At 40.4% G+C, this 14,261-nt stretch overlaps 1 protein-coding gene across 8 annotated transcripts in view; it reads right to left on the reverse strand.

Annotated features, from left to right (window-relative positions):
* The window catches only part of ZNF366 (zinc finger protein 366), a 214,968-nt gene that overhangs the window by 12,357 nt on the left and 188,350 nt on the right, over positions 1-14,261 (reverse strand). For 6 of the 8 annotated variants that reach the window (XM_056323673.1, XM_056323667.1, XM_056323671.1 and 3 more), the window contains 3 exons: positions 8,820-8,889; positions 3,282-4,610; positions 938-1,129 (listed from right to left, as the gene is read on the reverse strand). In XM_056323673.1, the coding sequence (XP_056179648.1) occupies positions 938-1,129; positions 3,282-4,580 (1,491 nt within the window). In that variant the 5' untranslated portion in view covers positions 4,581-4,610; positions 8,820-8,889. Of the gene's footprint in view, positions 1-937; positions 1,130-3,281; positions 4,611-8,819; positions 8,890-10,926; positions 10,984-14,261 lie in introns of those variants that run through there. The other 2 variants (XM_056323672.1, XM_056323674.1) reach the window with 2 other exon arrangements.

Raw genomic sequence — 14,261 nt, forward strand, 5'->3', positions numbered from 1 at the left:
CTACATTTTTCAAGAGAAAATAATTCTATTTAAAATTCTAGAAATTGCTTCCAGATCAATCTTCAGTTACTTAGGCATAAACTGTGTAATATGCTCCACTCTGTATTCATATGTCTCTTAGAGCAGGTCAAAGTGGGAATAAAACCTACAACCTTTGACTTCACAAGATATGACTACAGTAACGAACCAGATAAGCAGCAGAAGGAACAGATGTAGTGTCCAATAGCGGGTAAGAATATAAACATGAATCATTCATGAGGAAGTATTGAGCACGGTCAAGAAAACCAAGAAGAGAGGATGGTAAGGGAATGTCATCCTCAAATGTGCTAGAGGGAGGCAGCAAACTGGAATTTGCGCAGGAACCAATAAAGGCCCGATAGTCTTAGAGGCTGTTGTGTTAGGATAGTGATGTCCTGCCCTTAATTTCAGTCTGGTAATTACACTTGGCCCATTCAAATTCCTTCCTTAGCATATTTTGCTGTGGCTTAGAGTCCTTCCCCGAAGCATTGCATAGCATCACTGTGTGAAGTCATGGCTGCTACTTTTCCATGGTCCTCTGTGGGGTGCACAACTTGATATATGCTTTTAGTAAATGTTTCAAGCTACTAAGCACTTAGACTTCTGCAAATGTCAGGTATGTTTATTGTCCTCAAACCACCATGGCATTTAAATGCTCACAAAGCAGAAAAAATATTTAAGGATGAAAGTTACTGGTATTGAAGGAGAAGGGAATAAACCACAGATATTGACCTCAGTTATTTTGTGCTACTTAAGCAGAACCTGGATAAAGAAAGAAAAGCAGGCTGGTTTATGCTAATTTAAATGCAGCTGCAGTAGGTGTTAGCAAAACTTGTTTTTCTAATTCTACCATATTGCAAGATTATAACATCAGGAAAATATCCAATAGGTTAATGCCAGTGCCACCAAATGCACTTACCTTGCATTTAAAGGGTTTGACATCAGAGTGAACAATCATGTGGGCCTTGAGAGTCTGCTTTTGCACAAAGCTCTTGAAGCACAAATGGCATTGATAGGCTCTGATATTGGTGTGAATCAGGACATGTCGCTTCATGTTGGCCAGCAGAGTAAATTCCCGGCCACAAATTCCACATTTGTGCTCTTTCACACCCTGAAAGAAAACAAAAAAATCAGAAAATTATGTAGATGGAAAATTTTCTGGATCATCTCATCTTCAGTACTGCAATATATGAATTATTAATTTTGCATTAGCAAAGAAGGTAATAAATTATTTCACTTTTATCATCATTCATTGAAGTAATAGATACTATTTTTTTTTCTCCTGGCAAATTCTTACAAGGATCTGAGAAGCAGAGAGGGAAAACAAAACGTAAGCTTCATGAAATAATGAGTTTTGTTTCCATCAGTAAGTTTACAAATCAATGAGACATAGTCTGTAGCAGAGCTTCTTAGTCCAACTTTGCTGCTTATGTAAAGTATCAGTCAAATATATATACTTACTGACAAAGAGTAAAAGCTAACCAGTTGAGAGACTGAAGTAGTGCTTGCCTTTGATAATTGAAGGCCACTGGCTTCTAAAAAAGGCATAACCCTGTTTTGAAGAAGATAATCGGAAGTAACTGAGAACTAGTTAAGCAATGTTCACCAAGGAAGGATATACATGTTACATTCAATGAGGAGAAAAAACTGTTCACTCTTAGTGTGACTTGCATTAACCCTAATGGATTGATGGTGTTCTCTCTGTTGTTTACAGAGCATTTCTAGCATCTTTTAAGACATCCAGTCAATTTGCTAATGCATAATTCGATATTCTTGCTCACATCTATGTGGTCTCACTGCCAGCTTCTCAAAAAGTCATTTAGATGTTATGAAAATCAATGAATTTACCACTAAACACTTCAAGATTTTGAGCATAACTTGTTGAAGGTAATGAGGATTTCCTAGTGAAGTGTCGAGAGCAATTACTTCTCCAGCAGGCCCCAATTACAAAGATGACTTGAAACAATTTCTACTTTCAGGCCAGCCAGTGGTTTTCACAGTTAATTGCAAAGCTAAAACTGTGAATACCACAGCAGCTGTAAGTGTTTGCCTATCTGATGTGAGGCTGCATTTGGTCAGCTAAGTACTGCTAATTAGGTTCACAGCTGAGTCCACCTGCAGCTATGGACAAAGAAGCAGAAGCTCTCTAAAGGGTCAGGGGCATTGCACTTCCTGTGACAAAAAACTACCATGTCTTAAATTAGTAGAATTTTACATGGTAAATCCAAAGACCAGGGAATCTCCAAAAAGAGCAGAAATTATAATCATGTAGTAGGGAAGAAAAAGCAAATGTGGAAGTAGAGGCTGTTCCTTTTTAAAATAAAATGTGTTTGTACGACTGAAATGCTGTAGCTTTCTGTATTTTTGATGTTTTTCATAGAAAAACCAGAATTAAAGTGTTAAAAGAAGAAATATGCAAAGCTGGAAGCAAACTCATAAAATTTGGGGTGGTGGTGGTGACTTGACTTCACCACATTTTTATAAAGGTGAATAAGCCAATATCAGATTTTCTTGAATGGAACAGTTACATTTTTCCTATTTTTGAAAGCAATCTTTCTGGATGCATTCCAAAGCCCACTCCTAGCCTAACCTGACTGCTGTCATTGCTGTCAGCAGTGGCAAGACTACCACTTGATAAGAATTGCCTGGGATTACAGTCCTGCTTATCTGCTTTTATTAAGTGGCATTGTGGATAGCTTAAGCATGAAGGGGAATTTTTCTTACGTTGTTTTTGTTTTGTTTTTTTTACCTCAGTGTTTCATTAGAATGATTCTTCAAAATCTGTTGAGTATACTTTCTTTTGCTGCAGTCTACTGCAAATCCACCTACTTCCCAATTAAGGGAGCAAAGTAATAGAGCCAGTTTTCAGTAGAAAATTCCTTTTAAGATTTCAGGGGGGTTTGTGCAGCTCTACACAAGCGTGTTATGTTACAGAGGGTCATTCTGAAGATAAAACCCAGAAATGGAGAGATGTGAATATGGTTTTGGGAAGCAATACGGGTGGTTTAACCAAACAGCTGTCTGGAACAAAGCAGGTTTTGTGCGTACTTTCTTAAGACTGACAGAGACATCTAGCTTCTACTGTTGCCAGCACTGCTGGGGCTTTTGTTCTGCATAGAACTCCCCAGCTGGCAAAGGCCCAGCATGAGGCTCTATAGATTGATTACCTTCTTTCCGTGGCAGTACATACGAATATCTTCAGAGCCTGTAATTCTTGTGCTACCTCCTGATGCAACGTGAGAGCGCAACCCATGCAGGCTTACCTTGTGAGTCAGGGAGTGTTGTTTGAGATGGTGGGGCTGCACAAACTCCATGCCGCATTCAGTGCAGATGTATGGGCGGATGTCTTTGTGCTTCATCATGTGGTTTTGCAGCTGACTTGGGTACTGGAAGGTCTTATCACATTCGGTGCAATTGTACTGTATAGGGCCACGGTGGGTTGTTAAGTGTCTCTTCAGCTGGGCCAGGGTTGGGAAGTCCAGACCACACTCCACACAAATGTTCTCTCGGCCACTCTCGTGCTTCGACTCGTGTGCTTTTAGCTCACTGGGGTAGGCAAAACCTCTGCCACAGATCCTGCAGTTGTAAGGCTTGATGTCACTGTGTTGCATCATGTGTCTCTTAAGGTGACTAGTTTGAGTGAAAGCCTTGTGGCACACCTGGCACTTGTGTGGCCGGGTGCCCTGGTGTGTCAACATATGTGTGTGCAAGTGGCTTAGCTGCTTGAAAAGCTTGCCACATCGGGTGCAAGCATGTGGCTTAATGCCGCTGTGCCCCAAGATGTGCGTGACCAAATTGTACTTGGATGTATAGGACTTCTCACACATGGGACATTGCCAGCGTTTCTGTTCACCCCCCACATCAACATAGTAACTGTCATCTATCTGAAGGTTGACATCTACTCTTTCCACTTTCTGTTTATTTTCACCACCTCCTCTTACTTCAGCCCTCCTGAAGGGTGGCTCTGGAGGTCTTTTCATTTGAAAGGGGTTCCTGAAATGAAAGTTTGGTGGCACAATAAAAGGAAACATTAATCCAGGGTGGACTTTAGGATAATAAGGGTAAGGAGCCTGCATGAATGCTGGGCTGCTGGCCCATGCCATGTTAGGCTTCACTGGTTCTTGCTTAATGGGTTTGGTTCCACCGTGCTCCAGACTTCTATAGAACTGAAAACCAAAGTTACAGAGGTCAATCATCTGGGAACTGTACTTGGGCTGTGCTGGCTGTTGAAACACTAAGGGCAGACTGGAAGAGCCTATGTCATTGTGATCCTCAGATCTATCTGGTGGTGATGAGGAACCCTCAAGGGCGATAGAAGGAGGCATTTTTGTCGGCATGCTCTTGCGCTTCCGAGACCCTCCTTCCAAGGACCCCTGGAATGTTTCCATGTCTCCAAGAGGAGAAGGGCCATAGTGGAAATGTGAGAGGTGTGGTCTGAATTCTTCACCAAACGGAGTTGTTCTGTGTGGCTTTGTAACAGGGCTCAGTGGCTGCAGACAGTGGGAGAAGGGAGATGTTCGGGTACTACCCATATTAAAATTAGTTTCTTCATTCTTCATCATATTTGATTTTTTCCTGTGTTGCCCAAATTCCTTAAAACAAACAAACAAAAAAGCAAACAACCACTAAATCTCTTCATTTCTTCCTGTTCTCCCAGGTTTAACATTTATTGCCTATTTTATTCTTTTGAAGGTTGTTGGGTTTTTTTAACTAAATACAACTAAGGTTGTCTTAGACTCATATAAGACAAAGGCCTTTTAAAGCAGAATTAAATTGGTTAGAGAAGAACAAAGAAGCTTTGGTCTTCCTGCAGTAGAATTGATGGTTTAAATCAAGTTTGACCCATTCAATATTTTTGCAACATAAACGTGCTGTACCATGACCCACAATTTTGCAGTTGAATTCATATGTCAAATTTCTGCTTAATTTAATTCAGCCAGGCTATTTGTGGGCAAAATCCTGTCCTTGGCTGTGCATGCACAGGCTCTAGAAATTGGCGGTGCATCTAAAGGATATGGCAATACAAACAATAATGTGCACATTTATTATGGTTGTGACATGAAAAGCCAAAGCCAAAAAATGTCAAACTCCTTTGTATCATTAACATGTGCTGCTGCGAGAGAAAACAATGGCCAAGTGATCTAAGGACACTGTGTACCATCAGGTTTTGAGCCATATTTCCTGGCTTCTCTCACTTTGTATTGTAATAAGAAGGCGGAGATTAATTTATTTTCTTTTTTTTTTAATCCCAGAGATATTTACCTGGCAGATTTGGGGGAGGAAAGACCTTTGACGTCTCTCTGAGTTACGTTCAATTTTATAGACTTAATCTAGGGGGTTTTTTGTTTCTAAAGAGGTGGGCAAAATCTCTACTATAAAACTAAATAAAGAATTAATGACCACAGCCCCCAGGACTCCAGAGTAATTGACACCTAAAAATACTCAGAGCATTTCTAGTGGCACAATGTGACAAGGCAGATTAATAATTTTCTTCTAGCAAAATTTTGTGTTTTACTGATCATACAGGGAGCTTCTCCTGAATTTGGCACTTATCAAAAATATTGGTTATGAATTTTGGTTCATCTTGAACAAGTTTGCATCTTTTTGCCTTGGCTGTAGAATCATAAGTCCTTTAGGTTGGAAAAGACCTTTAAGATCATTGAGTCCAATTGTAAACCTAGCACTGCCAAGTCCACCACTAAACCATGACCCTAAGCACCATGGCTACATGTCTTTTAAATACCGCCAGGGATGGTGACTGAATCACTTCCCTCAGCAGCCTGTTCCAATGCTTGACAACACTTTTGGTGAAGAAATTTTTCCTAATATCCAAACTAAACCTCCCTTGGCACAACTTGAGGGCATTTACTCTTGTCCTATCACTTGTTACCTGGGAAAAGAGACCAACACCCACCTTGCTACAACCTCCTTTCAGGTAGTTGTAGTGATAGGGTCCCTCCTGAGCCTCTTTTTCTCTAGGCTAAACAACCCCAGTTCCCTCAGCCAGTCCTCACAGGACTTACTCACTAGACCCTTCCCCAGCCCCGTGGCCCTTCCCTGGACACGCTGCAGCCCCTCTACGTCCCTCCTGCAGTGAGGGGCCCAGACCTGAACACAGGGTTCGAGGTGCAGCCTCACCAGTGCCCAGTGCAGGGGGACAGTCCCTTCCCTTGCCCTGCTGGCCACACTGCTCCTGACACAAGCCAGGGTGCTGCTGGCCTCCTTGGCCACCTGGGCACACTGCTGGCTCATGCCCAGCCGGCTGCCGACCAGCACCCCCAGGCCCTTTCCCACCAGGCCCTTTCCAGCCGCTCTGCCCCAGCCTGTAGCGCTGTGTGGGGCTGGTGTGACCCAGGTGCAGGACCCGGCACGGAGCCTTCTTGAACCTCATCCAGCTGGCCTCGGCCCATCGGTCCGGCATGTCCAGACCCCTCTGCAGAGCCTCCTGCCCTCCCGCAGATCAACGCTCCTGCCCAGCTTGGTGTCATCGGCAAAGTTGCTGAGGGTGCACTTGATCCCCTTGTCCAGATCATTGTTAAACATATCAAACAAAACTGTCCCCAATCCTGAACCCTGGGGAGCACCACTTGTGACCAGTCGCCAACTGGATTTATGTCCATTCACTGCCACACTTTGGGTTCAGCTGTCCAGCCAGCTTTTAACCCAACATGGAGCACACCTGTCCAAGCCATGAGCAGCCAGTTTTTCCAGGAGAATGCTGTGGGAGATGGTGTCAAAGGCTTTACTAAAGTCCAGGTACACAACATCCACAGCCTTTCCCTCATGCACTAGGCAGGTCATCTTGTCATGAAAGGAGATCAGTTCATCAAGTAGGACCTGCCTTTCATAAACCCATGCTGGCTGGGCCTGATCCCCAGGTTGTCCCACACACGCTGTGTGATGGCACTTGGGATGATCTGCTCTATAACCTTCCCCATCACCAAGGTCAGGCTGACAGGCCTTTAGTTCCCCAGATCCTCCTTCTGGCCCTTACTGTAGATGGGCATCATGTTGGCTAACCTCCAGTCTTCTGGGACCTCCCTGGTTAGTCAAGACTGTTGATAAATGCTGGAAAGTGGCTTGGTGACCTCTTCTGCCAGGTCCCTCAGTACTCTCAGGTGGATCCCACCCAGCCCCATAGAATTCTATGTGTCTAAGTGTTGCAGCAGGTCACTGACCATTTCCCCTTGGATTAGGGGGTTTCATTCTGCTCACTGTGCATGTCTTCCAGCTCAGGGCCTGGGCACCTGAAGAACAAGGCTGAGGCAAAGTCAGCATTAAGTACCTCAGCCTTTTCTCCATCCTTTGTCACTATGTTTTCCCCCACATCCAATGAAGGATGGAGATTCTCCTTAACCCACCTTTTTTTCTAATGTGTTTATAGAAAAAAAATATATTGTCCTTTACTGCAGCAGCCAGATTAAGTTCTAGCTGGGTTTCAACCCTTCTGATTTTCTCCCTGCATAATGTCACAACATCCTTGTAGTCCTCCTGAGGGATGCACTTATCTAGATATGTGTGTGTGTGTTAGTGTGCACGCATCTATCCAACCAGGCAGAGGTCAGGTTGGAAATCTAGGCGTATTTTCCCTCTGTCACCTGTGACATGTCAGTACTATTTATAAGACTGTTCTTGGAAACGCTGGGTGGAAAGCATGAAGGTGGTTGGAGTACTAAAGACACTCCTGTTTCTTTTTCAGGACGGATAAACCTGCTTCTAAAGATAGATAAAATCACATCTCTGTGACCTAGTTAGGCTGTAGACAAGAGAAGGCATCTTAAAAACCTGCTTGCAAACGGATTACTTCCTTCTTACAAGGTAGACTGTGGAATTATCTTTGAGATACTGCATGAAGTGAAAGGCACAGGGACAAAACTTAAAGATGGAAAATTTAGACAAAGAAATGAATCAATGCACAAAGAAGGATTAGTAAATGAAGCAACAGCTATAGCTTCTCTACACTGATGATTTAAAAGACACCTGTGATGGTGGAAAAAGCTAGAAAAAATTGCTTACACCTGGGACAAGTATCTAATAATTATATCAGAATATGACTTTCAGTCCCTAGCTCAGTGATTTGAAACAGTGTACATATATACACACATGATAGATATCTCTATCTATCTATCTATCTACCTATCTATACACACACACTATATTTGGTGTGTGTGTGTGTATGTGTGAATATGTAATATATGTAACCATGTATGTTCAGAGTGGACTGTTAGGGAGTATGCCTTCTGCCATGTTTTCTTGTCACCCTAACTTCCTGGGCAAAATAAGGAATGGTTAGATCTTGAACACTCTTTGGGTACAAAGGCTTGACATACTAAAAAGGGAGAAAGGGAAGGAAATTCTTTAAATACCAAAAAAGACAACTTCTTTCCAGAATGGGAAAAAGGTGGGGTTTTAAAAATTCGTTTTAAGCAAAGTTAAACTCATAAAATGTGAACGTAAATTCCCTTTAAAGTAGAGGCCTGTCCCTCAAGTATTTTTCATCTTCTGTAACTGATTCTTTCCCAGCAGTATGGGTATAAAGTGCTTCAGAAAGCTCACAGCAGTTGAGAGCCCAACTATGTTATTTACTGCTTCTGTTAGGTTATTGAAATCCTGCCAAAAATGTTACAGAAGTGAGAGTGAGTTGTGTCTAATTGCTGTCTTGTCTTTTGGCTGCTAGCTACTCCCTTCTTCCATTGCCTGTTTTATGCAAAATTTCAATCTTTCTGAAACATGGAGTTAAGGCAGAGACTGTGGAACTGCTTGAAATTACTAGAAAGAAATAATTTCCTTGCACTACTAACCTTTGGATGCTTTCACTGAGCACATGGGTTTATTCCACTGTTCACGGCTATACACATCACAGGAACAAGCCTACAAGGGAAAGTGTTTAAAACAGTCAGTGACCAGCACAATCAGAGAGTTGCTATGTAGTCCAAAAAAGAGAACCTAAAAGGCGAAGGAAAGTGCAGACTTGCAGTCTAAATATGGATCACCTTGCTTCTTTTTTCCCCCTTCAGTCTGCCAAACCACATGATGTAGAAATTAATTCAGGAAATATTAAATGTAGCCTCTCTTCTCATCTCCTTTCATGTTGGTAGCAAACTCTTGCTAATTTGAATAGAAACATGATCTTCACCTTGACCAGAACTTAATCCCATAAAAATGTGAATCCTTAGGAAAGTGTAGAAGAGACTACAGATTTGACCACCATGCAAGAAATAGGTAAGGATCAGTCCCTTCTTCTTTAAATAACTTCAGTAGAGAACTAAAGCTTTTAATAACACAGTTCCCCAATAGTTTTGTTCCATCTGACTCTGGAGTAGCTACTCTCAGTTTAATACGCAAAAATAAATAAATAAATAATGGGGGTGAATTGGAAAAAAATTTGTTTTAAATATTTCTTAGGGACCTTATGTGTTTCCTATATTAGCACTTTAAAACTTTTTTCTTTCCTCAGCACTTAGTATTTAAAATGTCATGCTATGTAGCACAGCAGTACCTGATTCTAAACATTAAGGTTAGTTTAAACCTGGATAGACGTTAAAAATTCTAGCTTTTGTCAGTTGTATTTCATATACTAAGTTTTGAAAACTTGGTCTGGAAAGCTTACTGGGACAGGGATTTCCATGCTGTATTGGTACTCAAACATATACACACACACACTCCCCCGCCTAAATCTAGCACTCTAGAGCTTATGAAAAAGTTATTTTCTTTAGAACAGACAAGCATCCTCACAGTTTCTTTCTTTATGTAGATAAGTCTATTTTGAAATACACTATTTTGAAAAATACAACCACAAACAAGTTCTCTCCCTGCTCTTGCAAAAAAACAACCAACCAACCAACAACAACAAAAGGAGGGAAAAAAATGAAAAAGAAAGTCTGTGGTGAGCTCAGGTAGTTGTGGAGGTATTTCCAAAATAGAATATCTATGCAGCTAATGATGTTGTTAATTTCCATGAAAGAGGAAGAGAGTTTAATACAGAGTATGAATCATCATTTACCTTCTCATTTCCACTCATCGTATTTCTACAAAGGATTAAAAAAGTATGTAAAACATGCTATTTACTCTACAAGCATACACATTGTGACAGTCTCCAGTTAATATTCTGATCTGAAGTCAACAGCAAATTTTATTTATATCTCAGTAGAACCAAGATTCTGCTTCCCATATGAAAGTAACTTATGTCTATAAACTGATAATAATCCCAGCCATAAAAATGTAAGGTTATGAAGTTTCTCAAGCTTAAACACTGACTACTACTGTTCTGATTTTGCTCTTGGGTAACACAATGGCAAAACCAGAAATGAGACCAAGATGAGTGGAAGTCTTATGTCCCTTCTGTCAAAGGGAAATGGGCTACTTTTTAGAAGATTTTCATTTGGTTTTGCTGTTTCAGGAGATGAAACAGAGCAAAGTGTAGGAAACCTAAAGGTGGCTCAATAGGCTGAACAGCATCTCTTAGCTGGAAGAGAAATTCCATGTTTAATTGAACATCTATTACTGTAGAAACCCTAAGAGTGAATTTCTGCTCTCCCCTTGGGGGCCTGAAATATTGCCATCTATAAGGAAATAATGAAATCTAACAGCTGTTTCTATGTTGGATGTGGTAAGAATCAGTGGCAAATAACACACTGTTACACTCTACTAAGCTAAAACCGAGCAGCTGGTGAGCTTTAGCCTTATTGAACAACCAGCCGGGCATTTTTTTTTTTCCAATCTCTGACTTTTGTAAACTGTTATTATAGAGAGAGTATGGAGATTTTACCCCAACCAGCAACTAAGCTCTACACAGCCACTCTCTCCCTCCCTCCCAGTGGTGTTAGGGGAGAGAATCAGAAGAGTAAAAGTGAGAAAACTTGTGGGTTGAGATAAAGACAGTTAACAGGTAAAGAAAAAGCCACTCACGCAAGCAAAGCAAACCAAGGAGTTCATTCACCACTTCCCATGAGCAGGCAGGTGTTCGGCCATCCCCAGGAAAGCCAGGCTCCATCACTCCAAATGTCCCCCCTTCCTTCTCTTCCCCCAGCTTTATATGCTGAGCATGACGTGATATGGTATGGCATATCCCTTTGGCCACTTGGGATCAGCTGCCCCAGCTATGTCCCCTCCCAGCATCTTGTCCACCCCTAACCTACTCTCTGGTGGGGTGGGGTGGGGTGGGGTGAGGTGAGGAGCAGAAAAGGCCTTGACTCTGTGCAAGTTCTGCTCAGCAAGAACTAAAACATCTCCCTATTATCAACACTATATTCAGCATAAATCCAAAACATAGCCCCATACCAGCAACTATGAGGAAAATTCCAGCCAAAACCAGCACAGGGGGTTATGGAAATTTTAACAGGTTTAATGGGGTCTTCTTCATTCAATTCACTTCCAAATAGGTGTTGGTTTTAGATGTTTTCAGTCATACAGCTGTTGAACTAAGCACCAAATTCTTTACTTAGTTTTCACTCATTTGCTATTTATGCAAAACCTGCATCACTCTCAGGATCTGACCAAAGGGGCTTTACTATGATGAACTCATTTTATTTCAGTAGCAAATCAGTGTTTCCCACCAAATCTGCACTGCTTCAAGTTATTTGTCAGACTTTGAAAATGCCAGGAATACCTGTACAAACATGAATGTAATACATTACTGGTAACCAAGTATTTTCAGTGGGTAAGCATCTGATCCCTCCTTATGATTTTCTCTGCCAGTTTCCTTCAGTGGCAGGTCTAACTCTACATAAGCTACTTTTTATTTTCTCTTCCATTTTTTTAATGCTGTGTCCAGTGTGTTAATGGAGTTGTGAAATAATGTTGCAGTTCCTCATTTGTTTTTCTATTGGGAATTTCATAATTTTGGAGAGTTGGAAAACAATCATGGATGTTTTTAACCTGTAATTTTCAAGTGTTTCTTGTCTGTTTTGTTGGTTTTTATGGCCTGTCATAAGTAAGAAGTTGGACTAGATGATAATAATGTTCTGTATCTGTAAAATCTGTGCACCTGCTTTTCGTTTGGACAGTCAGATTTTTATTTGTAACAGTTGCCTTGGTGAATGATGCAGAAGTTCTAAATATGCTCAAAAGATTTAGAGTTATTTCTACACTATGTTCACTAGATATCGGCTCAAACTACCATTGTTATTCAATAATGGATTATTTGTACGGTTTTTTTCAAATGAAAGTATTTTATTTACTCTAGGTTTGAGTGACTATAGTCACTAGACGAGGGCAGAAGGTAAAAGACCATGTTCAGATCCATACCAGAACTTGTCTAAAATCAGTGTCAATCCTACTCTTCTACTCTTTAGAGAAGTACATGCAAGATGTGTTTTCCATCCATGTTCTGCAGGTATAAATATCCACATATCAAGCACACAAATCTGAAAAATGAGCCTCGTTAACATATACTGAGTGTTATGTTGATATACACGTGCTGAGTATATAAACTGAGTACATGTTGTATATAAACTGAGTATATGTTAATAGACCCAAATTGTCCTTGAAGTCTTTATGATACACTACTTGAAGCTAACCTAAAAGATTATTTAAATTCTAGATTAAGAGAGCACTTTTTCTGCCACAGTGTGTGTCCAGGAGAAGACAGAAATATGGACTAACTTGCAAAAATAAACACATGTATAGGGAAAATATCCAAAATCAATGAGTGCAGATACTGATTAGGGAGACGCAAATATTGGGGAAGCCTTAAAAAAGCAGGCCAGAGTTGGGAATAATAGCTGTTGTGGAGTTTAATCAATACTTTTCCAATACAGACACTTGCTTTCTCTCTCTTACATGTATGTAGACCTGGTGTCAAATGAAGCCCGTGATTTAACCATCAGCTTAGTTGTCTTCTGAGATAAGGTTTCTAGTCCCATCCCTTTTGTGAAACAGATATGTCTCCTTAAATGGAGAACACCATCAAGATAAAGATATTTCCATAAATATTCTTCCCCTTTTGTATTACCATAATTAATAGAATTGGAAACAAGTGTACATTTGTTCATGAAAAAGATCTACAATGACTGAAAATGAGAAGTGGACCATATCAGGTTCTTTCTTCCTACATTAGTATGATAGTACTGAGGAGCTCAGTGTCTTTTCACTTCTCCCTGGGAAATTACCTTCATCTACTGGTATAGGCTTCAGGATAAAACAACTTCTTTCCATCAACAAATGTGGTTTATTTCTCAGCAAATGCTTGGTAAAGGAAAACTGATAACCTTGTTAACTCTTCCTAAGGCATAACCAGAGCTCACTAAGGCTTATGGGAAGACTTCCAATGAGCTTTGAAACTAATCCTTCACAGTTTTCCTTGCTATTTATTATGAGTTCTGTTGTCCAATGAGATATGAAAACCCATCTATGTCATGACTGAAATTTGACAATTTTGACAAATGTATATCTATGGGAAAAAAAAATTATATCCTGAGCCAATATGTTAAAAGATGGTAACTTTTGCAGACAAACGTAATGGAAATCATGCAATCACACATCTAAGAAACTTGACTGATTAAAAAATCTGACACTTTTAAACAGTTTAACATCTCACATTAAACAGATGCAACAAGCAATGAACTTTCAAAGATATCTCATATATTAAATAATAATTGTTTTCCCTCCTTGACTCTCTTTTGGCATGTCTTCTTCGCTTCATGTTTGAAGTTTGATCATTTTAGGTATTCCTCCTGCTCTAAGGGATTCCTATGCAGTGTAGCTGCATTAATATTGTCTAGGAGATGACACCAATACAAAGAAACGAGTCTTCTTTCAGAAAACTGTACAACAGAAATACCCTGCCTGTATCATCTTTGTTGTTCCCAAACTTTAATATTTAATTTACATACTTTTTGTTTTATTTTAGCCAGGAAAAACATATTCATTTGCCTGCACTGGCAGTGTGGGCATTGGGTGTATGTGTAACTTTCAGGGAGCACTTTTACAGGAGTACATTTACTTTGGTATCTCTTGTAAAAGAGAAACAGTTTAAAATAGTATAAAATTAATGTGTATTCAGTTTCCACAACTTACAGCTATTTATTTTTTTTTAAATAATTATTGAAAGTATTAAACTAGACTCTGACTCTCCCTCTGCTGAAAGTCTGGAGGAGTCCCACCGCCCACCCTGCCAAGTCTGGTGCACTGTTTGTGGCATCAGATGTGCTTATAGAGCTGTTTATGGCATAATTTGCTTTTCAGTGGTGACACTGATTAGAATAACAAAAAATTGCCTGATGCTGTAGTGAGGTAGCTGTAGA

This window comes from Falco biarmicus, chromosome Z, assembly GCF_023638135.1.
Source record: "Falco biarmicus isolate bFalBia1 chromosome Z, bFalBia1.pri, whole genome shotgun sequence".
In the NCBI taxonomy this organism is placed as follows: Eukaryota; Metazoa; Chordata; class Aves; order Falconiformes; family Falconidae; genus Falco; species Falco biarmicus.